The sequence below is a fragment of the Manis pentadactyla genome, chromosome 7, assembly GCF_030020395.1.
Source record: "Manis pentadactyla isolate mManPen7 chromosome 7, mManPen7.hap1, whole genome shotgun sequence".
Taxonomy (NCBI): Eukaryota; Metazoa; Chordata; class Mammalia; order Pholidota; family Manidae; genus Manis; species Manis pentadactyla.
Genome location: NC_080025.1, coordinates 85244964 through 85271942, shown reverse-complemented (window position 1 = coordinate 85271942; position 26979 = coordinate 85244964). Strand labels below are relative to the sequence as shown.

Below are 26979 nucleotides of genomic sequence, written 5' to 3'. Positions count from 1 at the left end.
ACTATTTCCAAGGAATGGCAAACATCTCATCTTGGCTGGGATGTAGGTGAGGGACAACGATAGGAAGATTGTGAATTTACCTTGTCACCAAATAATGAAAGGTTCTCCATACCACAGTAAGGCCTTGGGTGTTTTTCTATAAAATATCAGGGAGTAATAAAACAGACTTCAATTATGAGAGATTCCAGAGACGTTAAAGAGGTAAAACAGATAGAATTTGGCAACTGATTGGAAGCTAAATAGATGAAAGAAAAAAGTAATGAAAGGTGATGCTAAAGTGGAGTTCAGGGAAGGGCTGTAAGGACTTAGGAGCTTTAGGTTACAGCACTTTCAACATCTGATTTATGTCAAGAGAATTTCAAAAGCATAACCAAGATACTTACTTGACTGATACAAATTTTATTTTTCATGCTAAAACATTTACAAATTTTATTTTGTCATACACAATTACAAGAGTAACAGTCACAAGTGAATTAAAAAAAAGCATTTTGGAGAACTTCTATTCACTTATCATAAGCATGTTTTGCTACATGAAAAGCATCAATGGTTACAATTACAGAACTGCTCAATTTGGAAATTTGTTAAATTTGTTACAATGTCATAATACATAATATAAACAAAGAGTAAGAGCCCAAACATAGTCTCACATTTTATATTATTCTTTATTCCACAATTATCACAGGTTAGAATCTACCGAGTAATGCCATCAGTTAAGTATCTGACCAAGCAGACAAAGGCGGCAAGCATTTCAAATCACATTCCAAGATCACACTTAATGTAGTTCTACGAGTAAACATGAGACAAAACACACAAATCATGGCTTGTTGATATTTTATGTCTAAAAATAAACCATAATAAAATTATGCATTTTTGCAACGTGGCATTTGTTCCATTTCATACAGTAATTGAAAGATGAATAGTATTTACATACTTAGAATCACTCGACTACAGCTGATACAGAATCTCCCAGACTTCTAGTTTCTAAAATCCTGGGGGAAGTGGGACAATTTGAACAGTAATAGTCTACATGGTAGTAATAGTACCTATTGGCCATTGGCTCAATACTAATTCTTTTTGTTTTTTAGTATACAAAATATGTTGAAAACATTTCTCTTAAACACATTTCAATTAATGTAATTAAACAGAAGACAACCCTTTCCTTCTAGAAGAGTTAGATTTAGCTATGAAAAACTTGCCATATATTTGTTAAATTAATTTATGGAATATTTTTAGGGTCAGTACAGACCATACTGTATTTTTAAATTTAGAACCTGTGCTAAACAGACGTAAAAAGAACTACAAACATAATCACATCAGTAGTTTTTTTTATAAAATGGAAATGACCATTTTTATCTCTACAGCAACTTTATAAATATATCACTTGCTTTTATCCAAATTAAGGATGTTTCAAAATCCACTGTGAAATTTACAATCTAAGCACAAAAATACACAAGTATCAGCTGACAAGTGAAAATTTTTAACTTTGAAATAAGTAGCTCTGGGATACAGAAGTGAAAGTTTTGATCAAAGCACATCGCAAATATATTTTGTTTTCATGTAAAAATAAGTTTTTTTTAAAGAAATAATGTTTAAGTCTCTTTACTCCTTCTCAAATACACAGTTTTTCCTTAAAGTAAAATAGTTTTGATAAACATCTCCTTTAAAATCTGATGTTATAAAAAAGAGAGAGAAATAAAAGTAATTATTCTAAGATGCCTTTGAGCCAAGTAGTTGCTGCTTCCAGATGTTATGAACGACAGATCATGACATCATGGTAAGTAACCTCTGGCTGACAACCTAATAACTCGAAATCCAATTCATACTGCTTACCAAAGAAGAGTGTAAATTTAAAATTGTACATCTTTTCAAAAGAAAAAACTTCCTAACAGATAAGTATGATTATTTTAAAAATTAATGATGAACATTTCTATTATACCAAAAATCTACAAAGAATAAAGTATCCTAATAGTATTTTTTTTAAATACTATAAAAAATCTCAAAGTCTTATATGTCAAGTACAACAAGCAACATATATTTACAAATAAGACATGTTCAGAGACCGGAAAAAAATATGTTAATTGTAAGAGCAGTGATGCCTGAGTCAAACACACCTGTTTTGAATCTCAAACCTGCCACTTTCAAGTTTACTCATATTTTAACTTCTGCAAAACTCAGTTTCCTCAGATGTAACATGGGGGCAGTAACATGACAGCATCTGCCTTGGCAGTCTCTTCTGAGGAATAAGGTGACAGTGCACATAAACCACTCCTACAGTATGTGACACAGTAAGTAACCAATAAATATAACTATACTGAGCATGACTTGATCTTCGGGGACAAGCACCTAACAAGCTATTCTCATAAATAACATAATCATTATATAAAGAATTAAGAACTTAAAAAAAACAAACAAAATAGCATGTGAGAGAACTGGGGACATGCCCGCCAATGAAACATCCAGAATTACATTGCAATAATGATAAGGTTAAGAACCAGAAAGGATTCATTAACCTACTGTCGAATTCTCCTTAGCTACTTTTACTGAGTTTTGGCAGTCACTTCCTATATATTTTAACATTGCACTGTGTCATTTCCAAACTACAGTTCAGAAGATATGAAGTGAATTTTATTTTGTCATCAATTTTTAGAGAAAATAATTACCCCATTGGCCAAAACAAACAAAAAAGCATAGAAAACTGCAGACAAAACCATAGTCATATATATATATATATATATATATATATATATATAATGTACTACAAGTCATATCAGGTGTCTAATATCAGGTGTCTAATATTTTCATACTGTTATTTCAAATCTCAAATACACTAATCTCTATTATTTATAATAGTCTATTCTGACAACATATCAGCCATATCTTTATTGGCATGATCCAGGAGTACTAATTTTTAATAAAAATTAAGCTACAGATTATGCTCCAAAATATTTTACAACTGCTCATTTCCCATTTAAAATATTTCAGGTACCACACTTAAAGGTACCCAAATCTTAGCCCATCAGTATTATTTTGACTTTCATTATTAACTGTGTGAATGTTTTTAATTTTTAATCACAGTAACCTGAATCAACAAGGGCTTTCCAATGAACTCTATTTTAAATGACAGAGCACAAATATGTGATACAGAAAAAGTAGATCTGGTCCCAATGATAATCTATTTACTAAATATGTGATCTCATCAAGTCCCTCAACTTTTCCATGCCTCTCTGTTCACTTCTAAAAAATGAGGATCTTACCCCACTCCTTTGTCTGACTCATAGGACTATGGGAAATAATGTAAGAAAAACACATGAAAGAGCTCTGAAAAGGGCATAGTGCTATATACATGTACTATCAACACACAGAGACTTGTTATAGTATTTGGTTAGAATGGCCAGTCCATTAAAGGTGTAATTTAAGAGCAAGTTACTCTTGGAAGTATTAGAAAAAAAACTGCAACATCTTTACCATGCCCTTTGGATAAGGTTTGAGAGCAGTTTGAAAAATGTATCAGTATCTATCTTATCACCATTTAAGAAACTGCATTGGACATGACCTAAGAACAGCTAAAGCCTCCTTCATTCTTTCCAGATTTTTCTAAAGGCTATAATTCTTTTCTCCTGAATCTGTTTTTTTTTTTTGGTAGTTTTACTGATTTACAGCCTGCTTGGCCCCAGGCTTACCATGCAAGTTACTTAACCCTCTCTAAAAGAAGTCACAGATGATCATTATTTCTGTACTACTGGTTTTTTACATATTAAAAATTCTAGTTTTTTTCTGACTTAAAACTACACAGAAAGTGGGTATAAAAAAAGTTCTTAAAGAATGGAGAAAAACATTCAAAACTAAGTCACTAAAAGCAAATGTTTCCTCACTTTCCTGCCTTCTCAGCAGTTACTTTGCATGTACTCTAAAAGGGATATTAGAACCACAGATCAATAGAAAAATTAATTTACATCATACAATTTTTCAAGGTTAAGAGATACAAAGCAGAAAATAAATCTGAACTGATTTTTGAAGGAGGCATTTATGAAGGATGCTTTTGAAGAAATAAGTGGTGATTTTGAACTTATTGGGACATGAGGACAAAGTGAGAACAAAACAATATGATAGATAATCTTGTAACATTTTTTGATTTACACACACAGTCACTGAAATACTGCTACCTCTAGGTCCCTAGCTAAATGAGAAACTAGATAGGTGACTGGTTAGACATGTAGAAACTGACTGAGAGTCAGACACTGATAAGTAGGCAGGTTTCAGACCTAAGTTAGGCACTTTGGGGGATGTGAAATGGGGGAACCTGATTTCTGTCACTAGAAAATAGAAAGAAATTAATCTCAAGCCACTTAAGTTTTTTGGTATCACAGCCCCTACACTCAGTGATATGTACTGAACAGGTTTTTAGAACTTGGTAAATGAAAAGGCAAAGGTCCAAATGGAAAATGGTACTGAAAATATTAAACAGCAAAGTGACTAAGTCAGTAATTTATACTTGAAAATAACTTTAAATAAAATCCAAAATAAAAGTAGAAAACATAAAAAATGTAACTGCTAGAGGCATCATATCCACATGATGTGCAAAGTGATTAAATTTTTAAAAATGTAATACAGGTTTTATTTGATATAGCTACCATCATTTAATGACAGGATTTCTTGGATAATTTCTACCAAAGAAATAATTTCCTCCTCTCAAACATTCATATAATTGATGACTTGGGTACCTTAAGTTGTGAAAACTACTAAGTGTCCTCATGATTCTTTAGTAGGAAAAGCAACATTAAAAGAAAGTGGAGCATCAAAATAGTTATTTCAAATCTACTTGATGCCCAATCCAATATGTAACTGGAACCATATTCACATTCTATAAGCTTCTGAATTTCATTTTCCTGTTTTATTTATTTTATGAGCAACTTTATTTGAATCTGTACCACTTTACTTAACATTTATTAAAGCTGTATAAAAGCCATGCACAATTTATTTATAGTATTGTACATTAACTATATTTGAAGATTACACAAAAACTTCACAAAACTGTAACATGGGAAGACGTGTGAAATAATACACTTAGGAGCTTTAAAAAATATTACGTACAGAATTTTGCCACAATTATTTCAGCTTATAAGTGTTATGCAAGCCCTGGCTTGAAATAAGACTAAAAAACTGCAAATGGGTAGAATTTCAACAAATGAAAAACTATAAATGTTCAGCTAAAAAGCAAAGATATATAGTTGAATTACTACCAGGTAGCAATGGGAATTTATAAAATGGGAAAAAATTATTATTCTTTAAAAGTCTTTCATGAATAATAGGCTGTCAGCAATATTTTATAAAACATTCAGAAATAGTTTCTCAAAGTGTGTTCATCACCAAAATTATGTTTTTAGTTAACTGGAGCTGTGAATTTTAAGTAATAATTTATTGTCCTATAAGGGAGTCTCAGTCTTCCCCTTTAGGGAGAAAGGGAGAAAGGGAGAAGAAAACCAATCAGTAAATTTAGATTTGAGTAAAAGATCCTGGTACAAATATCATCAACACATAACAGAGAGTTGCAATAACCTGCAAGTCCACATAATTTTAACTGTACTCGTAGTGTAAACTTTAGGTTTGTTCATTCAGTTTATGTTTAAGGATCTCCTATAAGGAAGTAAGTACCTCATCCTTAAGAGCTCAGAAAATAATCAGTAGGTATTCTCTAGATGCATGTCTTTCAGTTTTTACTGTTGTGGCCGAAGTACATTTAGATATTCAGACTGCCTCAGCTGGTAAGTTGTGTTCCTTCCACAGTCAATATACTGGTACCTCTCCTGGGATATCTGTTCAGAGTGTCCAAAGTATGCTGCTGTCACTGTAACTCTAAAAATAAAACAAATGGGGAGAAAGATTGAATAGCTATATATAAAAAAGTTTTCTAACATAACAATACTTTTGTACATCAAAATTCTCTCCCAAGAGAGATTATCTGAATAAGGATAACTTAATATTATGCAGTATTTCTCCAACAAATAACATAAATGCTGGCTGAACAAGCCCTACAAAAATAATTGTATACAATAATGTAATATTTTCAAAGTATCTATCATTATTAAAAATACTTAAGTTCATTACACTCTCAAAAATAACCATTATAGTTCTCTCATCATAGGAAAAGTGTTACTGTCAGCTAATGACCCAAATACCAAATCTAAAACCTACAATGTTTTACTGGCTAAGGATAATGCTCAATTTACAAATCAATAATAGTACTTCTCCTCATTACTATTAATGATTATTTACCACAGGCAGCAAGGAATTGGAACTTGAGCTCAGTCCTCCTCTCTACCCCAACACCTGCCATTTTCCTGAGCTCCTGCAAGGTCCAGATTAACTATTTAGCAGCCATGTGCTTCTTCACTACTCTCTGAGCCCCCATTTCCTCACCTGTGAAGTGTGATAATATGTACTTGATCTCATAGCACTCTTATAAAGCTTAAAACCCAAGTAAGATGGCATTTGTAAATGCCATCTGTATACGTTATAGGCAATGTTACACTCTGTATATGCTATAAGGCAATGTTATACATCTTTAATTTTAATAAAGAAATACCTCTTTAAAAGAAAATTCATACTTACTGCATCATAAGTACTATGTTATGCACTTTGATGGATACCAGTGTACAGAAATCACTGTTAAAAAGAAAAAAAAATGACAACTATGACATTATAAATTTAAAAGTTTATGATTCCTCTTCCTATGTTAAAAACTAATAGAGATACTAGTAAGATGACATAATAAAATAAGCATTTATTTTCTATCCCTCAAGGATTAACATTTTTATGACTTTTTATTCTAAATATACATACTTTAACTATAGCAGTTGTAGAATTGGTCAACATGGGCTATAAATTACTTCTACTTTCTGTTTAAAAATTTTAGGAACCAGTAAGTTATTCAGTAATTCTCTATCAGACTAACATCAAAAGATGATGAAAATTTATCATTGCTTTTCCTTAACAAGAATTAATAATCATTTATACCCAATTTAAAAGCTTTAGAACTTCAAACCAATAGCAAAGTATTATACATTGTTAACATTTTTAGTTCTCCTATATTAAAACATCAACAAATATTAAAATACATGAGAATATGATTCTCATAATATAGTAAATAAAAAGTGACATGGTGTGTTGGATCCCAATTCTTTAGAATTAAAAAATAAAAAACAAATTTTATGTGTACAGGTGTATATACTTAAATGTCATGTATGTTAAAAGGCAGAAAAACAGAGATGATTAGAGGTAAGGAGTATTCCAAAATATGGTCTGCTGACTGCTAAGATTATGGGAAATTAAAAACATACATATACTTTATTCTTCACACTTTATAATTGAATGGGAAAAAATTATTAATAATCTGCACTTACAACATGTAACTCTCTTCCTCCGCTATGATAGTAGGTACTGTGTAATCAATCTGAAAGGCAAAAAAATTAAAATATATAAAAATATACCAGTAGAAAACAGGCTCAAAACATCAAGCATTTTGGATACATTTCATAATTTCAAACTTTAGAAATCTCTGAGTTTGATTCTAAGACATTCTCTTATGCATGCATGGGATACATTTCAAAGTCAGTTTTTTGAGGAAATTCTCTCTCTTCCTCAAGTTAGTATGATATACCAAGGTTGAGACTCATTTAACGCCACCAAAATATTTCATGACTAAAGCTTACTTGTTTCATGTCTAGTGGACCAATAGTGGTTATGTTGTTTAAGCGTGTCTTTCCAATAACTGTTTTTGAAAACTGAACTTGTGCAGTGATGTTTTCAACTTCAACAGAATAATAGTTATTATTCGTTATATTTAGCAAGTTCTGCAAAAGAAAGAAGGCAGAAAATGTACAAGTTATTTAAAAGTAAGCATAACAAATATGTATTCAAAATTAATAAAGAAAATGACTTCAGATGTGGCCATACTTCATTTATGAGGAGGAAAAAAAAGTATTACAAAAATGTTAAGAAGCATTAAATGCACCAACTGCTGGTCTTATGCATGAGTACTAAGTATATGTTATGCCTACAATAAACAATTAAAAAAAAAGGTCCAGAAAATGATTAGCACACGTATATGAAAAAGTGGATGTTAGAAAATCTATTTGTGGCCTTAACAAAAATTCAGTAAAAATAATTTTAAAATTTCATTTAATTTTTACTGAGTGTTAATATAGACATGTCTCCACAGACTATTAGTAAACTATTTCCTATTCTATTAACTATAAAGATGATCATTTAAAATGTTAAACTTTAAACTTTTTAATTTAAAAGAAACTGGTATTTTAACATATATGTGTATTGATTTTTACCAAGTCACTATGGAGAAGAAATGGGATAGATTCAAGTCTGTTTGGTTGGAAAGAAATGCAGCTGCATTTTTGTACTTAACAGCTGGGGCCAACTTTTGCGATTCTAATTCACAATGACTGTCTCAAATTACTTTAGAAAACAGTCAATGAAAATAAGAATTAGAAAACATCAAATTGAGAAATAACAAAAAATAAATAAGACATCTAAAATAGTCATATCAAAAGAAACCATAAGCAAAATAGTAGACACTAAATGATGAATCTTGAAGAAATATTTGAAAGGCACATAGAAATGGTTACCATCTATGCAAAGAGCCCTTACAAACTGAAAAGAAAAAGGCAAAGCCTTAATAGGAAAAAAAACAAAGCAAGAAGAAAGGTATGAATAAACAAAAAGGTACAAATATAAATGGCCAAGAAAATTCTCAAATTTGAAATTCTCTGGTTCATTTATAGTCAGGGAAGAATTGATTTAAGTAAAAAAGGAATATTGATATATATCTATTTAACTAGTAAAACTTACAGAAAGCAACAAATTGTATTCCTGGCAGGGATATGGCCAAAGTGCTTATTTTACATTCCTGGCAAATACATGAAGCATTACAGCCACTTTGGTAGTAATCTAGCAAAATGTCCATTAAAATAAAAATTATGTATATCCTTTGACCTAGCAATCCTACTTTTGAGAACTTATCCCACAGAAATAAAAACATTAGGATATTAATAATAGTGTTCTTTTTAGTGGCAAAAAGCCAAAAACCAACCACCAAAAAAAAAAAAAACCCTGTAAATAAGGTAAATGCCCATCCATAAAAATAAGACTGAAAAATATGGTCATTACCTGGACTATTATGTAGCCATTAAAAAGAATGGATTAACTATGAGAGTATGAGACAGAAAATTAGGAGAGATTTCTATAAAGCATTAACAAGTGAGTAAAACAAAGATGAATAGAAGTATGAATAAAATAGTATTAAAAAAATAACTTAAGAAAAATTGAACATGTGTGTAAGTTAATATGAATATGGAGAAAACTATGGAAAGATGCAAAATGGAGTAAATGGAAAGAAGAAAAAAAGGTCTTTAAAAAAGGGTAGATAAAAGAATGTACTAGCAATCAGCAATCTGATCACATTTATACACTTATTTATTATAGTTATAAATGTATAGAGAAATGTTTAAAAATTACTTAAAATAGTAGAAATATATGTAACCTTTATGTAAATAAACATTTTCATCTACTTGGCTCTTAAACCTGTCAATTTCATTTCTAGACACCATAGGAAAGGAACTGTTAATTTGAAGTCAGTGGACCTCCTTATAAGATCAAGGAATGTGATGCAGTGCAATCTTGGAATCCTTACTATATGCAAAACAGACTGAGAACAAAAGTACTTATAAGAATTAGAAAAAGATATATTAGGAGTTAGAAAGAAAACACGAAGATAAACATAAAAAAGACACATAAGGACAAAAAGCTTAGTACTAAAGATCAGACATTATGCTGCTGAGAGCAGTAAGAATTCATTTAATTTATAAAGGGCCATAATCATAAATTTTAAATAATGATAACTTATTATCAAAGGTCTTACACTATGTACAATCTTTATTGGCTAATTTACGCTCAGGAATTCATCTTAAAGAAATAACCTGAAATGGAAACAAAGTTTAAGTAGTACTCAAAAAGAGTAAGTAGTACTCATGTACACTACCCATTTTAAGAAACAAAACCAGTACTATGTAATTTCACTTTTCAAAATACTGACAGAGAACCTACAGAAATTTCAGACTTTTATCTAATTGTCACCTAGTTAAACCTAATGTTCATCTATATAAAAATGTCATTTATTTAATGTTAAGTCTTTCCCAATTTAGTTAAGTGTTAGTATTCCAAAATGAGAGAATTCCTGAATAATTTAAAATATGATACTTACATTTAAATACATTTTCTGATATTTAAAAGGGAACATCACATGGTTTTTATTATTTTTTATTATAAATTTACCATATTTAATACTAAAACAGACTTTGGAGGTTGGCCAAAAAAATTTGGCCATTATTTTAAACAGAACAAAAAAAGGAAAATATGCACCTTGTTACAAATGGCTATAGAAAAATACCTGTTACTTTTTAAAAAAAGAGTAAATAGTACTCATGTACATACTCATTTTAAGAAACAGAATTAATACTATGTAATTTCACTTTTCAAAATACTGACAGAGAACCTACAGAAATTTCAGACTTTTATCTAATCACCTAGTTAAACTTAAACAAGGGAGGCTGTGGAGTACTAAAAATCAGTAGTCTCTGGTCATATGAAATAACTTACAATTAGCATTGTTATGCTTTATGCATGTATATATATTTTTCCATATAGTTTTTTAAGAAAGCCCTTAGATTGACAACTTTTGACAGCAAGCAATGAGGATAAATGGATCGACTTCCCTGTATTAAGTGGTAACTCCACTTTAACTAACACACCATTCCCTTTTTCCTGTCCCTTCAAACCATCCTCCTCCCAACTACCATCTCTACCTCAACTTCAGGCATACCAACCACCTCTGCAAGGAAAACCGACTGAAGACCAGACATCACTGTTCCAAACAAGTCACTGCCACACAGAAAGACTGTGAGGCCTGAAGCCATTTATAAATGACTGTTAATGGTACAACCTGTATATATCTTCCTCTTTACTAATACAGTGGTTTGCAAACCATGCTTTTCTCAAGCAAATGTTAACATCTAAAAAAGGTAGAAGGCTTTCTCTTAGGTTTTTGTGTGTGTTCACAACAGGGGAGGCTGTGGAATACTAAAAATCACTGTCCAGGGAAACACAGAAACACAGAGGACATTTTTACAGATTTACAGGAGGAATCGGTTACTTGTACTTTATCTTCAAATACAACAAAAGAATGATCTGCTAAAGATGGCAAAAATGGTATTTCACAAAAATAAAAAGAAATGAAAATGTTACATTTATAATACTATTGGATCAACTGTGTCTATTCAGAGTCAAATGTTGGAAAGTGAACAGATTGTAAATAACTTTTTTGCCAATAATAGTATATTTTACCCTGTTAAAGACATCTTTAAATGCTAAATGATTCTATACACAATCATCAGTATTTATTATTTTCCATTTTCAGCAGAACCAGAAATGATGGAGAAGGTTAATATAGCAGACATACACAAAACCAGTTACCCAGCATCACATTTAATATTCTCTCAATAGGGACAAATGTGCTGCTTAATATCATCAAGAGATGAATAAAGTATCTGTAAATTTGTACTTACCGTGATATTTAAATATATTGCACGCTGTTGAGCATCATAACTGACATATACTGACTTTACACCAATGTATTTCACATCGATGGAGCGAGGGAAAAGGAAAAACACAGCCAATCCAGAAAGGAGCAGACAGACAAACACTGACGCCATCACATACAGCTTTCTGAAAAGGAAAATGGGAGTATTCAAATATGTGTGCATAAAAAATTATATGCAACATTTAGAGATTTTTCAACTTTGATTTTTTCACCTATTACACTAGCAGAAACAGATGTACAATTGTACCAACTTTTTAAATTATAAAAGTATTGAGTAGGGTTGGGTCTGAGTCTATTAAGTATTAAACTGTTCTCCTTAAAAGATATATTTACCTTTTTGGAGACCAGGATTTCAGACTTATTACAGATAGAACATTTATTGCAGTGATTCCAAAATGAGGCTACACATTAAGAATCAAGCTGTGGAGCTCTATAAAAATACTGATTTCAAGACTCTCTCCTCTTCCTTCTGAATTCACTGAAGCAGAATTTTTACCTGTGAGTTTGCTATTATATGATTCCCTAAAGTGATTAACTTTGATTATGTTACCTGACTGCAATCCTTTTTTGTTGCACATATTTAAATGAGATGTTTTTGTACTTTTAACAGAAGTTTCCATTTTAGGTGATGAGGATGGGCCAGGGTCGCTTTCCTAGCTTCACTGTTTAAGGACTTCATCCTCTGCTGTAATGCAAAATATTTAAAAAAAGATGGCCTATATGAATATCTACTTCTATAGTTCTGAGATTCTCTCTTAGCTTCTGAGCCTTTCTTTCCTGTTCTTGCCCTATACAAATTGGATTCTATCACCAGCAGTTTCTTCCTTAGGATATGACTGTCCTTTTGCAAGAGTTTCTGTTGAGTTTCTCTAAGGTCTTTGAGGACTTAGGATGGTCTAGTTCCTCTGGTCTTCTCAAGGCTCCTTCACGGATCTCTGTGGCCTTTTTTGTGTGCCCTCCCAGGTAATAGTTCTCCCATTTTAAAAGGTTACCTTATCTCAGAGGTATTTGCTGGAAGTCCTCTGAGTTAGGTCCTTTTCTTTTGGGGCAAAGCATCTACTTTTGAACCAAGGCTCTTGTTTTGTTCTCCTTCACAGTTTCCATGCAGCTGTTAAGAATGTCTGTGTCCTTGCTGTCATCATGGCTGGCATACTGATTTATTCTGGTGTGAGTAGGAATGCCTTACACCCATTTTTGATGAAAATGTCATCTCTGTGTTTCCTACTACTATTCTAGGTTTGTCTGTTTTAATAAATAGATTTGAGAAGATTCAAATGCTATGCTGCTTTGAAGACTTTGCCCCAACCATAAAATCTTTTTTTTTTTAAATGACACAAAGCATATGATGGCATAACTTAATACTCTGATAACACTTTTCCTTTTAATAGTGTTAATTAATTATTTATACATAATTTGAGAAGCGAAAAATATGCAAATTTTTTTTGCCATTTTCTTATGATCACTTACGTTCTTCTTGGCCTTAATCTCTGATCACTATATGGAATCAATGCCACCAGTTGGTTTTCTTGCCCTAAAAGTAAAGAAGTAGTTTAGAAAATTATTAACAGGACCAATTAAAAATATAGTGGCTTCCCCTCAAAGTCTGGTTTAGAAAGACCAGCATATTATCTAGTTTTCATCTCATTCCTTTAGTAAATTAGTCTCAAAATCTTATAAAAATTATCTAGTAAAAGTTGAGTTTCTGAGCAAATATTCTGCTTTTTCATATCTAGATGTTTAGCTAATTGGAATCATATAAGAAATGAGGAAGAATAATTCTTTTACTGGAAAAAAAAAAAAAAAAAACGAAAAAGCCCTAGCTTTCAGAAGATCTGAATTTACCAGGCCTTCGTTCAAACTCAGTTTTTCATTAAGACTCTGATTTGCTTATCTGGATGACAGCAGAAGAAACTTTGCTACATCTGTGTCCTGAAACCCCTGTAACTGCAGAGGTTTCTACAGTATCCCCCTTGAAAACCCAAACTGACACATTCCAGGTCTCACCCTTCAAAGTCCCCATTAATAAGCCTTCTGGGAATTTTCAGGCCAAATCCTAGGTTAAGCCACTTCAAAACTCATCATTTATTTCTTGGGTTGAGCTATATCCATATAATTAGTGGATAAATGGATCTTGAACTGCCAAGTTTCCAACTGCATCACAAATTATCTTTTTGTATTAACTGTTAAAGCACCATAAGCAAACTCTCTTTTAAAGCTTACCATAATGCTTTCATTATTCCTCCCTGTCCCCTCCACAATTCTCCCCTTATTTGTACTACCTCATTTATAGTACTCATTTATACTACCATACCCACATAGATAAATAAATATTTTATATTTATGATATAGATATGTCTATGTGTGTGTTTATACACATCCCATCTTGTTTGGTGGTACTCAAATGGCTAAACTACAATCCTCGTTAAATGCAACCCTTCAGCCATTATGCCCAAATCCACTTGGCTAAATATGGATGGAGAAAACATAGTCACTCACTGGTCTCACTGTAGATAACTAATCTCAGTGGCCCTTCATGATGCCAACAGTCATACTATGTTTCCCTAATTCAAACTCTCAATCCGATTTGCCAAGACCACAATTTCATAGCTTCACCTCTCTCTTCAGATCACCAGTATCTCCTTCCCTATCTTTTAAGCTTAGCTCATGAGGCAATGAACAGAAGAGAACGTCCACAAGCTCCCACTGCCACACCCACCCACCTACCTGCTTCTGTGTCCACTCACGCTACCTTCCTTCCCACGACTAAGAGCAAACTGCAGGTGCTCCTGCAAGAGAAGTCCTCTGCATTTGTGCACCAGATCTAGTAATTCTCCTGCATTATCAAAGAATCTCCTCCTTTTCTCTACAGATCATTCGCATCAGCATATAAATACTATAAAATCTATCCTGAAGTCCCTTTCCTAACCTCATAACCCCTCCAGCTCCCATCTCTCCTCTCCTTTTCTAAACAGCAAAACTCCTCAAAAAACCTATTTTCTCATTATATAACTTTGCTCCCCTTATGCTCTCTTGATCCCATTCTATATGTGCTATACGTGTTTACGCAGGCTACCTGAACTGCTCTTTTAAAGGCCTGTACACCAAATCCAGGGGTGAGTTCTCAGTCCTCACTTCTCTGTTCTATCAGTAGCATCTAACATAGTTGATCACTCTCGCCTCCTTAGTACACTTTCTACATTTATCTTCCAGGACACCACAGAACAGAGATTTCTTCCAACAACTCTAGCTGCACTTTTTCAGTGTCTTTGCTAATTCTTTCTAATGTCACTGACGTTGAAAAGTTACAGTTCCCCAAGGTTCACTGCTAAGGTCTCTTCTTTTTTTCTATTCACACTGACAAGCTTGGTGATCTCATTCAACTTAGCTTTAAGTACCATCTATACACCAATGACTTCAGCCTAGGTCTTGCACATGAATTCCAGGCACTTTTTAGAACTATTAATCATATACACTTAGATGTCAAATATGCACCTCCAATCCTACATATCTAAAATTGAACTCCTGATCTCTCCCCTGACATAAACACTCAAACCTTCTTTTCTCCATCCTAATAAATGGGTACTCCATTCTTCCACTTGCTCAGATGAAAATACCTTTGGAGTCCTTGATTTCCTACTATTAAAAAAAGAAACAACAAGCCCAAACAGAGTCATTTGCCCCTCAAACCAAGACTTAATCACAGTTTCAACCTATTGCAAGAATGTGACCTTTTTATAGGAATTTTTTGGTCAGCATCAATGAGGTAGTCAATCACATGGGTCCCCCACAAGATGAGTTTATCTGTGTAAGACCCTTTGCTGTTCCCTGTAAGGGAGAGTGATCTGTCTGAAACAACCCTTTCTTTTCTTTTGCAGTAACTTCTTGCCTCTCCCTCCTTCCTATGAAAATCTTCCATTTTGTACAATTGCTCAGATCACCTCTCTACTTGTTAGATGGGATGCTGCCCGATTCATAGCTTAATAAAGCCAATTAGATCTTCAAATATATTGCTGAATTTTGTTTTTTCACACTAGTAGTCACAATCCACTCCCAGGTTGTCAAAAAAACCTGCTGACCATACCTCAAAAACATTTCCAGGTTGCTAAACCGCCCCTCCAACCCCCCATCCCCACCCACCCTCTTGCCCCCTGCAAGCCTGGTGATTTATTAATCCCTTCAACTATAATAATCCTTTCATTCGTTAACAGCTTACTATTCCTGCAAAGATAAAATCATGCATTCAAAGAGCCAACTCAAATATAAACTTCCCCAACCTAAGATATTTCTCAAGAGACTCTGATATACCTTATACTGTCACTTTGTCCTTCCCTCAGGGTCTCCCCAGGCTCACATATCAAGCTCAACCAAGCAGAAAATGAGAACAGCACAAGGTACTTTTATTATTTCTATTGCTGTCACTGATACTAAAGTAGCCTACAAACAGCACAGGGGGATTATTTCCTTCTGACTTCCCTGTCACAGGCCACAAACTGATTTTCTTTTTTCTGAGTCTCATCTTGATATACATCCCTCCTAATATATAGTTCCTCTTAAAAATAGTAAGGGCATGGCCAGCTTATTGTTCTTCTTTAGATAATGAATTAAAATATTTGGTCACCAAATTACTTACATTGTTCCTAACACCTAATATAGCAAAGGGACTAGGATATGACCTCTACTGATGTCCCAACAGAACTGTTAGGCAGAAAGACAGGTATGATTGGAATGAAGAGGGTGGTGCCCACCAAGAACTTGGGGAGTTAATCAGATAAAGCCAGAGAGCAAGAAAGTTAATTAAATGAAGTCACAGGGACCAAGAGTGACTTGAGGGCACAGACACTCCCCAGACAAAAACCTCAGAGTACAGGCACTCCCCAGATAACAAAAATTCCCCAAATAAAAAAGTCAAGACTACAGCCCATGTCTTCAATCCTCTATCAGATCAAGCCCCCAAGGCCAAAGAATGTTAATCAGGGATTTCTCTGCCCTGTCAAAAACCCCATAAAAGAAGTGTCACAGTCAGCAGCCTGACTTTGTCTACCTTAATGCTGGCCTGCTTCTCTCCTGGAGTGTAATTAAGTAAACCTGCCTTTGTCGACCTTAACTCTGGTACAATTCTCCCTTGCTGACAATTCAAATAAAACTTTCATTCTGCTTTGCTACTGTGTCTCTGCCTTTCAATTCTTTGTTGCAGCAGGAACAAGAACTGAGGAGAATGAACTCAACCCTTAACAGGACTTTTAAGTTTTCAGTCAAAATAGTAGATGTCTGCTACAACAGGTGGGAAAAAAAAAATACCAGGAGGTAGAAGGGCAGTTTTCATTACTGTCTTAGGAAATTGTTGTTTGTCTCCTTGTATTCTTTTGATTGAATATAAAAGATAAATTTTATCTTTAATTATTGTGGATAAAATTGTAGTATTTCCAGAATATCTCACCTGGATCTAGTGCATCTGCATACCAACAGGTGTTCCTCAGGGATGGAGCAGTTCATTTCCATATCAATGGGTAATTGCCTGGGCAACCCAGAGCTTATCTGAACCTGAGAGGTTAGGGGGAGGACTTGCTTGCTTCTGCCAGAGCAGGAAAGAGACGGCCCTGGAATGCAGTTTGTAAGCAATAAATGGGTTTTAAACTTTATTTCTTTCTTTGACTGATTTCGGTTTTGGAGGTATTTTGCCCCGGGATTTCATCTCCCTGGAGTTACATCTGGCGGCAGTTGGCAGGATCTCTGAACCCAAAATCTGTCAAAATGGGTGTAACCTATGGGAGGGTTGCCCCTATTGATGGTGGGGAGATGCCCAGAACCCCCCTGTGGATGGTGGGGAGGTCCCAGTGGATGCAGTGGCAGAAGGTGCAGCTTCACCTGTTATTATCCCCCCAGCTGTGGGGCTTCCAATCTGGGAGCCCCTAGTGGGGAATTGGTTGAGGGTAAAGTACCTCCTAGAGGGATGGGGCCTTCCCCAGAACTGGGAAAGGGCAGAAATACCGGAAGTTGCAGAATTAGTCCTCCATGAGTGGGAAGACCGCTTAGAGATCCTAGGTGGCTAAGCAGCAGCTGGCATTGTACTCTCTTTTCATCAAGATAGTGGAAAATGTTATACAGGAGAAAGAGATTATTGAGAGGGTTAGCGAGGAGAGAGAGGGACTTAGGTGGGAGACAGACACACTTTAGCATCGCTTGGAGGAGCTGGGCAATAACCTATGGGATGCCGTTAAGGAAGAGAGACAGTTACTGAAAAGGCAGATCATGCTCCAGGAAGATTCCTTAGTATCCATGAGGGGGAGGAGGCAGGAAAAGCCACAGTGCATGAGGTGGCAGGGGAGGGGAGGAAAGAGTGGTGCCTTCAGCTCCAGAATATAGGAGGACCTCGGGGGAGAGGGGGAGGAGGCGGGGCCATGAGCTGATCTGCTACCAGGCCACCGCCTGAGGTACCATCCTCTCCTATTTTAAAGGCCTGCTCAGCTATAACTAAAAAAATTAAAATGAAACCACCACAGGCTCCTCAGAGGGAGGAGCCACCCCGCAGGCTGTGGAGCACTCCATGCTCGTTCCCTATACCCAGGATGAGCTGGTGGACAGTGTCCGGTATAGGCAGAAGGCATCGGAATCTCTGCCTACATGGCTTTTACATCTCCGGGATATGGGTGTGGAAAACATTGTTATGTCAGGTACTGAGATGAGCAGAATGGCTTCCCTGACAACTCACCCTTCCCTTCAGCAGGGTTTGCAAAATGCCCATCATGCCTCCGGAAACCAGACACTCCTGGAAAGGCTGACAGCTGCCATCAGGGTAGTTTGGCCTAATCAGGGTGATTTACCATACTTACCCAGTAGTTGGAAAAACGTATGCAGAGTTCTAACAGGTACTGCAGGAATTGGGTATGAAAAATACAATCTATAATTGGGACCCCCAGAGCCCCAATGCGGAGGTGTTCACCTTAGAAATGAGAAATCTGGTGCTGCAAACAACTCTCATATCTCTCTTTGGGTCCCTAGTGACTACTTTTGTTCCCCACATAGGGCAATCCATAAGCGAGGCTACTCATACTTTAGCAGATTCTGGGCAAGGTTGAAACAGTAGTGGCACAGAGGGAAGTATGGGCCACGGCTGAAAGAAGTGCAAAAGGCCCCGTGACGGTCTCAAGAACCCAGATGTGGGTTGATTTGATAAAGGCCAGGGTAATGAAAGAAAAACTTGATGGGCAGCCTAATAGAATCTTGTTAGAACTGTGGCACCAATTAAAGCCAGAGCAGCAGTTCCAGCCGCTGAGGTCCAGGACATGGAAAATGGAGTCAAAGCCTCATGCCTGGGCTGTGTCCCTGCAAAACTTGCTGGGAGACAGTACTCAGGATTCGCCCGAGACCTCATCCCCACAGGAGGACGTCTGGGCATTGTGGTTCAACTGATGGGGTGGCCAAGGTGAGGAATGGAGGCCACATGTAATTAGCAATTCATTGGTCCTCTGTGAATGTACAATGTGTCCTGACACTGGTGGACACAGGAGCTGAGTGTTCTTTGATTCATGGCAACCCTGAGCATTTTCCCAGGACCCTGGTGTGATAGATGGCTATGGGGGTAAGGCATTTAGAGTGACAAAAGCCCAAATCCCACTGGAAATACAGCATTTACCCCCAAAGGAGTATACTGTGTACATTTCTCCCAGCCCTGAATATATTTTGGGGTTAGATATCCGGTAAGGCCTGTGGTTATAGACCACTGCAGGTGAGTTCAGACTGAGGGTACATGTGGTAAAGGCAGTTCTGAGGGGACATGCTAAGCATCCACCAGTAGCTCTGCCTATACCTCAGTGGGTGACAAATACTAAGTGGTAGAAATTGCCTAGGTGGCACAAGAAAATTGGAGAAACTCTACAGGAGTTGGAGAAGGTAGGCATCATAAAGCTCACTCATAGTCCCTTTAATTCCCCAGTGTGGCCAGTGAAAAAGCCAGACAGCTCCTGGCATGACCGTGGACTACAGGGAACTGAATCAAGTTACACCTCCTTTGCATGCTACTGTCCCCTCTATAGCAGACATTCTGGACACGCTCAACCATGAACTGCAAACATATCATTAAGTAGTAGACCTTGCTAATGCTTTCTTCTCTATTGACATAGCATAGGAAAGTCAGGAACACTTTGCCTTCATGTGGGAAGGACAGCAGTGGACATTCACTGTCCTTCCACAGGGATACCTCCATAGTCCCACCATGCGTCACAGGCTTGCAGCCCAAGACTTGGCCACACGGAAGAAACCACAAATGGTGCAGTTGTATCACTACATTGATGATATTATGCTCACATCTGATTCTCTTTCAGATTTAGAAGGGGCAGGTCCTAGACTGCTGCAACATTTATAGGAGAAATGACGGGTTGTGAATGGCACCAATGTTCAGGCACCTGATTTGTCTGTAAAACTCTTGGGGGTTGTCTGGTTGGGTAAAACTAAAGTTGTTCCTGAAGCAGTCACAGACAAGGTTCAGGCTTTCCCTACCTCTACCACTCCGGCAGTATTACAAGAGTTTTTGGGTCTTTTGTGTTCCTGGAGAGTGTCTATCCTGCACTTGGAAACAAATTTTGAAGCCCTTATACTGGTTGTATGAAAGGGCATCAGATGGGACTGGGATGAGACATGTGCAGCTCCTTTTACTGCTGCCAAGCGGGCAGTCAAGGCTGTCCACCCCTTGAGTGTAATGGACTCATCAAGGCCCTGAGAGCTAGATGTTCATGTAACCGAAGATGGTTATGGATGGGGTCTTTGGGAATGGCTTGAACGGACACACCAACCTACTGGATTCTAGTCACAACTATGGAAAGGAGCAGAGGTCTGGTACACCTTGATAGAGAAGCAACTGGCTGCTGTGTAAAACACCTTGGTGGCTACAGAGCCCATTGCTGGAACAGCTCCGACCAAGGTAATAACCACCTATCTCATTTTGGGGTGGGTGCAAGACTGAACCCAAAGGCCACGGAGTGGTGTTGCACAGACACCTACACTGGCCAAATGGGGTGCATATTACAGCAGCGCAGAGCGCTCTCTACTAGTCCCTTAAGTGGAGAACTCCAATGCTCACTGGGGCCAATGACATATACCAGTGGAAAGTAGGAAGAACTTGCTTTTGAGCCACTGGTAGCCAAGAGTCCTTATCAGGAGGAAAAAGCCCCTATACCTGAAGATGCTTGGTTTATAGATGTCTCCAGTCATGGGCAGCCCCTGAGGTGGATGGCTGTGGCTTTCTATCCTAAGACAATATGGATGGAGGATGGTGAGGGGAAGAGCAGCCAATGGGCTGAGTTGTGGGTAGTATGGCTTGTGATCACCCAGGAGCTCTCCCCTATAACTGCACTGACAGCTGGGCCAGCTATCAGGGCTTGACCCTGTGGCTACTGACATGGTACCATGTCAACCAGATGGTTAGTCACTGGCCCCTTTGGGGGCAAGAGTTGTGGCAAGACCTATGGGCCTCTGGTCAGACTAAGACTCTTACCATATATCATGTGAGTGGCCATTTGCCTTGGCATCCCCAGGGAATGATGAAGCAGACACATTGGCCCCGGTGCGCTGGCTAGAAGGAAAGCCTGCCTCTGAGGCGGTCCAATGGGTACACCAGTGTTCCATGTGGGGCAAAAGACAATGTGGGTTGTAGTCCATCAGTGGGGCTTGCCTTTGACCTTTGAACAAGTCAGCAGAGCCCATAAGGACTGCCTTGTATGTTCTAAGAGGGACTTACACTGAGTCTCACAGCAACATGGGACAATATTAAGGGGACTTATACCCCTTGTCAGGTGGCAGGTAGACTATGTTGGGCCTCTGCCTGTATCAGAAGGATATTGGTATGCCATGACCTGTGTGGACATGGCTACTGGACTATTGGTTGCTTTTCCTGCATATCATGCAGATCAGCAAACCACCAAGAGGGGCCTAGAGCATCTCTTTGCAGCCTATGGCCAGCTGCAGGTAATTGAAAATGATCAAGGCACCCACTTTACTGGACATGCATTACAAGGATGGGTGCAGCAATTAGGAATAAAGTGGAAATTTCATGTATCTGAACCTAAAGAGGTCTTGCTTGCTTCTGCCAGAGCAGGAAAGAGACGGCCCTGGACTGCAGTTTGTAAGCAATAAATGGGTTTTAAACTTTATTTCTCCCTTTGATGGATTCCGGTTTAGAGGTATTTTGCTCTGGGATTTCCTCTCCCTGGAGTTACAATCATAATAGTCCTTAAAACACAAAAGGTTGTGCTTAGACCCACGGGTTTTATAATATTTATACAAATGCCTGGAATCATTCTTTAAAGGAAAAACAATGCAGTAACACATACCCCTAGGAATTCTTCCTGTTCCTTGACAAGTGGGGCAAGTGACACTATCTCTTCCTGTAAATTCCACATATGGAAACTGAGAGACATCTCCACTTCTTCCATCTTCATTATGGACTTCACCATTAACCAAGCCATTCCTCATATTTTCAGTTGATGTGACTCCACCATAAGAATCTTCTTTATTTGAATGCAAAGGTAAATGAGAAAATGACTTTCCCATGTCTAAAGAAAAAGAAAAATCTTACAGTAAGCTTCAGGAAAAAAGTACACTCAAGAACATTATGGGATATTTATATCTAATTTATCAAATTTCAAAGGACTGGTCAAACTATTTTGGGGGGTTAATTATATTCAGTAATATCTGAAATAAGAGGGCCACTTACTAGAGTGCAAAAAACATTTTCTAACAAAATATTATGAAATGATATACAGGACTTGAGATGAGAATGGGTTTTCAAACAAGAATGGAAACTGACAAAAGTAAACATTTTCTTAGAGTTCTCTTAAACATGCTGGCTTCAATTTTCTTAGAATAAAACAACAACAAAATTCTGTCTTTAAACCAATTAGCAATGAAGGCAAAAGCTGCATTGGGCAGATTACAGCTAGGTATTATATGTATCACCAGGTAAGCTCAAAATAGCATTTTTCAGCCTTTTAAAAAAAAATTGTGCCTCTTTGTGTTAAATACAATTCACAAACCTTATCCCCACATTTCTCCCTTTAAACATATTAACACTTGCAGCAAAACTCAAAAACCAAATCCTGCAGGTTTTTTCATTCAAAAGTTGGCAGAATTAAAATTACAAAATTAATACTCAAAAATATTAACATAATTCACCAATACAGAGCAGCAAAACTTAGAACATTAATTTCAAATTTTTAGAATGACAATATCAAAACAACATGAAAAAAACTAATATAAATTTAAAACCTAGTAAGAATAAGTAGTACTAGTACCTATACAGAAATAACCTCCACAGGTAGATAATGCAATAACACTGCAGTTAAGGTCATACAATTTTATGGAGGAAAATAACTTCAAAGTCATATAATCCAATCTGCTGATATTCTGAGGGGAAAATTAATGAATGAAGAAAGCAGAATTCAAAAAAAACATTTCTTCTCCAAAATTTTTATCAATTCCTAAAAACATACTATCATAGACATTCAAAGATAGTATTTCTTTCAAAAATTCTCCCTGATACAAGGAAAACTGACTCCCAAAGTAATTCAATTTATCCTGTAAGTATGAAGAAAAGTTTGCTTTTGAAATTGCCATGCCATCTATGTTGGGGTCACTCAGCGTAAACATCTGAATAAAAAAGCTACATAGTTATTAGGCAAAACTATAGAATGATGAACAAACTTATTTTCACTGTTTTACTATTAAAAGAAAATCTATGTACACATTGTCCAAATGCAGACATAAATTATTTATGACTTCTACAAATGCATTATCTTTCCTTGTTTTGTCTCAGTGACATTAAATTCAAGCCACACCAACATTTGCCAGTCACAGGTGGTTCAGGAGTGAATTAATATCCCTGTCCCCACACACTGTGACCTTGGAGCGTCTTTAGAATACTAGATGAGCTGAGTCAATGGGCCTCAGGAGCACGGCCTCAGAGGCAGCCTTTCTGGGATCTTTTGTTAACACAAAAGGAGTGTAAGGAACAGTCTACTCTAATGCCTTAGGGGGAAAAGACACAGAAGGCCAAGTGGCTGTCAGTCTGGCTTGTTTATCTAACAGTTGCCTGGACGAGTCGGCCTCTGACAGGTGTTTGTTTCATCAAGGGTACTGGACAAGCCCCAGCCTTTGTCAGGAACTAGGCTTCCCAGCCCTCTCAGTTGGATTTACCTCAGATCACTGATCAATTTAACCACTTTCAAAATTCCTGAAGACTTGTTGGTTTATAAACAGGTGCTAGGCCTCTTCTCTGTGCTCAATGTTTTGATGACAATATCTTAATTTACTGAAAACAACAGGGATATCAGGCTCAATATCGAGGAAAAGAAGTATAGCACTCCATCGAGTTGTAATGGGGAGACAGGAAGCCAGCACCTTTCAAAAGCTACCAGTTTCAGAAGCAAAACCAGCACACAGACTACTCTGGAGAGGTTAGAGATAAGATCCTGGTAACCGTGCAAGAAAACTCAAGAACAGCAAAACCAAGGGCCCGTCTGGCCGCACAAAGTGTGGGAGCCTGAAATCAAGCCGGTCCAAGGGGCTTGGGCTGAAGCCTGTAAGTCCTTTGGCAGAAGGCTGGGCCCCGAAAGGAGGAGGCGACACAAGCCTCCGTCACCAAGGCCCTGAGCGCCTCCCAGGACGCCTGGCGGGCCCCGCTCCCCAGAGGCCTCCCCAGGTCCCTCGCGGTCTCCCCAGTTCCCCGATGGCCTCCCCTCTTGCAGTTTTTCGTCTGGCTGGCCTCTTCCCGGGGAGCCCCTGCTCGCCCCGCTCCGGAAGGGGACCTGGGGGCTGCGCGTCCGGGGTCGCTTACCGCCACGCGGAGCGCTGCGCGGTCTGAGGCTGCTCCCGGGCGGACAGGCGGAGGACAGGGTCACGGCGTCCAGAGTCCCGGGTGCCGGGCTGGAGCCGCTGGCCTGCAGGGCCGGGTCGCTGAGGAGTCGGGTCGGGGGAGGGGCAGCAGGCCGACAGCATCAACGAACAGCAGGCGCGGCTGCTCGCTGCGCCCGCGCCTGCGCCGAGGGCGCCGGGAGGAGGCGAGGCACCCAGAGCCTACGCGACGTGTGCGTCCGGCCTCCCCCTGCCGGAATCCTGGAAGCGCGGCTACCACAGCTGCGCATGATCGCAGATTCGTTACCGTGGTCTCCACAGACCTGAAGGTAAAAATGGGCCGTCCTGACCCTGAAAAAGTAAAAATAATAGTACTGCCCCCCTTTTGCCTCAATCTGGCCATTTCCTTTTGCAAAGGGGAAAAACATGCCCCATCTGCCGCAGCCCTCCGGTGAGCAGCCTGCCCGTCCGCGCTCTGCGAGTTGTCCTTGACGCTCGCGGTGCTGCGGGAGGGGTAAACTGGTTGGTAGACGCACGTCTGGTGGCCAAGTCCCATCTGTTTTAATTTAGAACCTCTTACCCAGCAGAAGGAAACTAAGTGGGCGGGAACCTTGTTTTGATTTTGTTTCTGTTTTTGCACTTGGCCGTCTCCCCCACCCCATCTTTCACTCAGTGGTAAGTTAACTGGGCGAAGTTATCTTATTTAGAAAAAGAGTAACAATACAGAGTTGTTTTGAGGGTTAAGTGAGATACAAGGAGTAACTGTCAAGCACAGACTAAACTCATTGCAGAGAGTTTAACGTTTAAACAAAATTTAAACTATTCTATCCACGTGTGAAATAATGAGCTTAACTCACACAATGTTGGTGAAGATGTGAATTCTTTTAAATTTTCTGGCAGGCAATGGAGCAATATGTATGAAAAGTATTAAAAATTTGAATTTTCCAGCCCTTTAGACCAGCATTCCCACCCTTCGTAATTTATCCTAAACCTAATCAGAATTCTAGAAAGATCTTTGTCCTGTTAATGGAAAATACTGAAAAACCTGGACTGGATCGCTGACGGAAGAACCAAGCGGCAATCTGAGGTCTTGGAGTGTTGAGGTTTTATTTTTACAACAGCGGACTCAGAGGGGAGTAATCTTCCAAGTTCTGAGCCCTGAGCACAAGCAAGGGGAGCAATTTATATTATTTTGATATGTGGCATTTAAGCATGAGCAGGGCAGAAGAGGAGCCTGGACGAGGGGAGGAGGGAGCTGGGGGTGCTTTGCCAACCAGGCGAAAAAAGTGGTTTGCTGACCTTGACGGCTGTGTTGAATGTTTTCCTTATCAGTACAAAGTGTGTGCATATAACCTAAATGTCCAACAATGGGGCATTGGATCGTTTCAGCCTCTTTTAGCCCATGTCTTCCAATGGCACATTGCGTAAATCATTTTCACCTCCTTTATTTAGCCTGTCTTCCAAAGGTGTGTGTGTGGAGGGTGTAGAGGGGGAGCATCCTCCGCTAACATTGTTTGAAATTTCATAATAAATAACTTGGCTAAAGCAAATCAGAATCATGGGGACCTCCCTCTCTCAAGAGGGAAAAAGAGACATACAATAATATTATGAATATGTTTTCAGGGGGCTCACAGATTTTTTTTGAAGTCTGTCCATGAAGGTCAGATTAAAAACCCTGGCTGTAAAATAACTAAGGATTAATGTGGCAAGAATATTATCCCATTGTCATGGGAAAACCCAGTTAGATGAAGATGGCTTTATTTAGATCTCAATCATCACAACAGTGGTGGTATATTTGCTAGCCATTATTTCTCCATGTTTTCAAAAGTGGCTTTGGGAAACAGTGATTATGGATTAGGGATACAGAGGCAGATTCAGTTTGTGGTATGTCAATACTAGGTGACCCTGCATTTCTTTTCAAAAAACCCTGAACAGATGTATCCTCTGGTACAATTTTCATGTTTCCTCTGTTAAAAAAGTATTGTCATTACTTAAATTCCAGTTTAACATTAAAGCAGTGAGTTTTAATTTTTGTTTATGAAGTGGGACACCCTTGGTTCTGGCTATGGGTTATTCTGAGTTGCCTCAATGGCCGCCCAACGGGGGGGAGCAATGGGAAGATATGTTAAGTAGATTCAATACTTTATGGATTGTCATTTAAAACATACCACTACTCTAATCATATAAGTGATCTTCTAAATATAATACAATAAATTTAAGGTAAAATTAAATTTAAAATATAATTTAAATAAACGTTTAATTTATTGTAAATACAGTAAATCCAATGAACTTAAAGTAAAATGAGTGTAAATTTAAAGTATTAAAATTAATAAAAATCAAATTAAGTAAATGTTTTTAATCTTAAGGGAGCTCTTACATAGAGCTCATCCCATCCTGACCTAGTAACTCCCAAGCTCAAAATAATGTTTAAAAAAATCTAGTTACAGCTTATAATTAAATAAATTTAT

The 26979-nt window shown here is 37.5% G+C and overlaps 2 protein-coding genes across 2 annotated transcripts in view; one reads left to right on the top strand and one right to left on the bottom strand.

Annotated features, from left to right (window-relative positions):
- Positions 1 to 379: 379 nt before the first annotated feature.
- On the bottom strand, positions 380 to 24667 carry TMEM106B (transmembrane protein 106B). Its single transcript, XM_036894467.2, has 8 exons — positions 24495 to 24667; positions 21994 to 22215; positions 13136 to 13199; positions 11634 to 11793; positions 7710 to 7850; positions 7401 to 7450; positions 6610 to 6663; positions 380 to 5853 (listed from the first exon to the last, which is right to left on the bottom strand). Exons 2-8 carry the CDS (start codon positions 22211 to 22213, stop codon positions 5715 to 5717), a joined length of 828 nt encoding a protein of 275 aa, XP_036750362.1. The 5' UTR covers positions 22214 to 22215; positions 24495 to 24667; the 3' UTR covers positions 380 to 5714.
- A 110-nt stretch (positions 24668 to 24777) lies between these two features.
- THSD7A (thrombospondin type 1 domain containing 7A) overlaps positions 24778 to 26979 on the top strand; it is an 809828-nt gene continuing 807626 nt past the window's right edge. Inside the window, exon 1 of the mRNA XM_057504555.1 lies at positions 24778 to 24840. The gene's annotated coding sequence lies outside the window, so the exon portion shown is untranslated. The remainder of the gene's footprint in view (positions 24841 to 26979) is intronic.

What these genes read in the sequence shown, in the direction of transcription:
- TMEM106B (XM_036894467.2), bottom strand. Translation starts at nt 22,213, where the DNA reads ATGGGAAAGTCATTTTCTCATTTACCTTTGCATTCAAATAAAGAAGAT. An exon ending in GTCCACTAGACATGAAACAA is followed by an intron (nt 7,451 to 7,709) that starts GTAAGCTTTAGT and finishes TTTGCCTTTCAG; the next exon opens with ATTGATTACACAGTACCTAC. An exon ending in GAGGAAGAGAGTTACATGTT is followed by an intron (nt 6,664 to 7,400) that starts GTAAGTGCAGAT and finishes TCTTTTTAACAG; the next exon opens with TGATTTCTGTACACTGGTAT.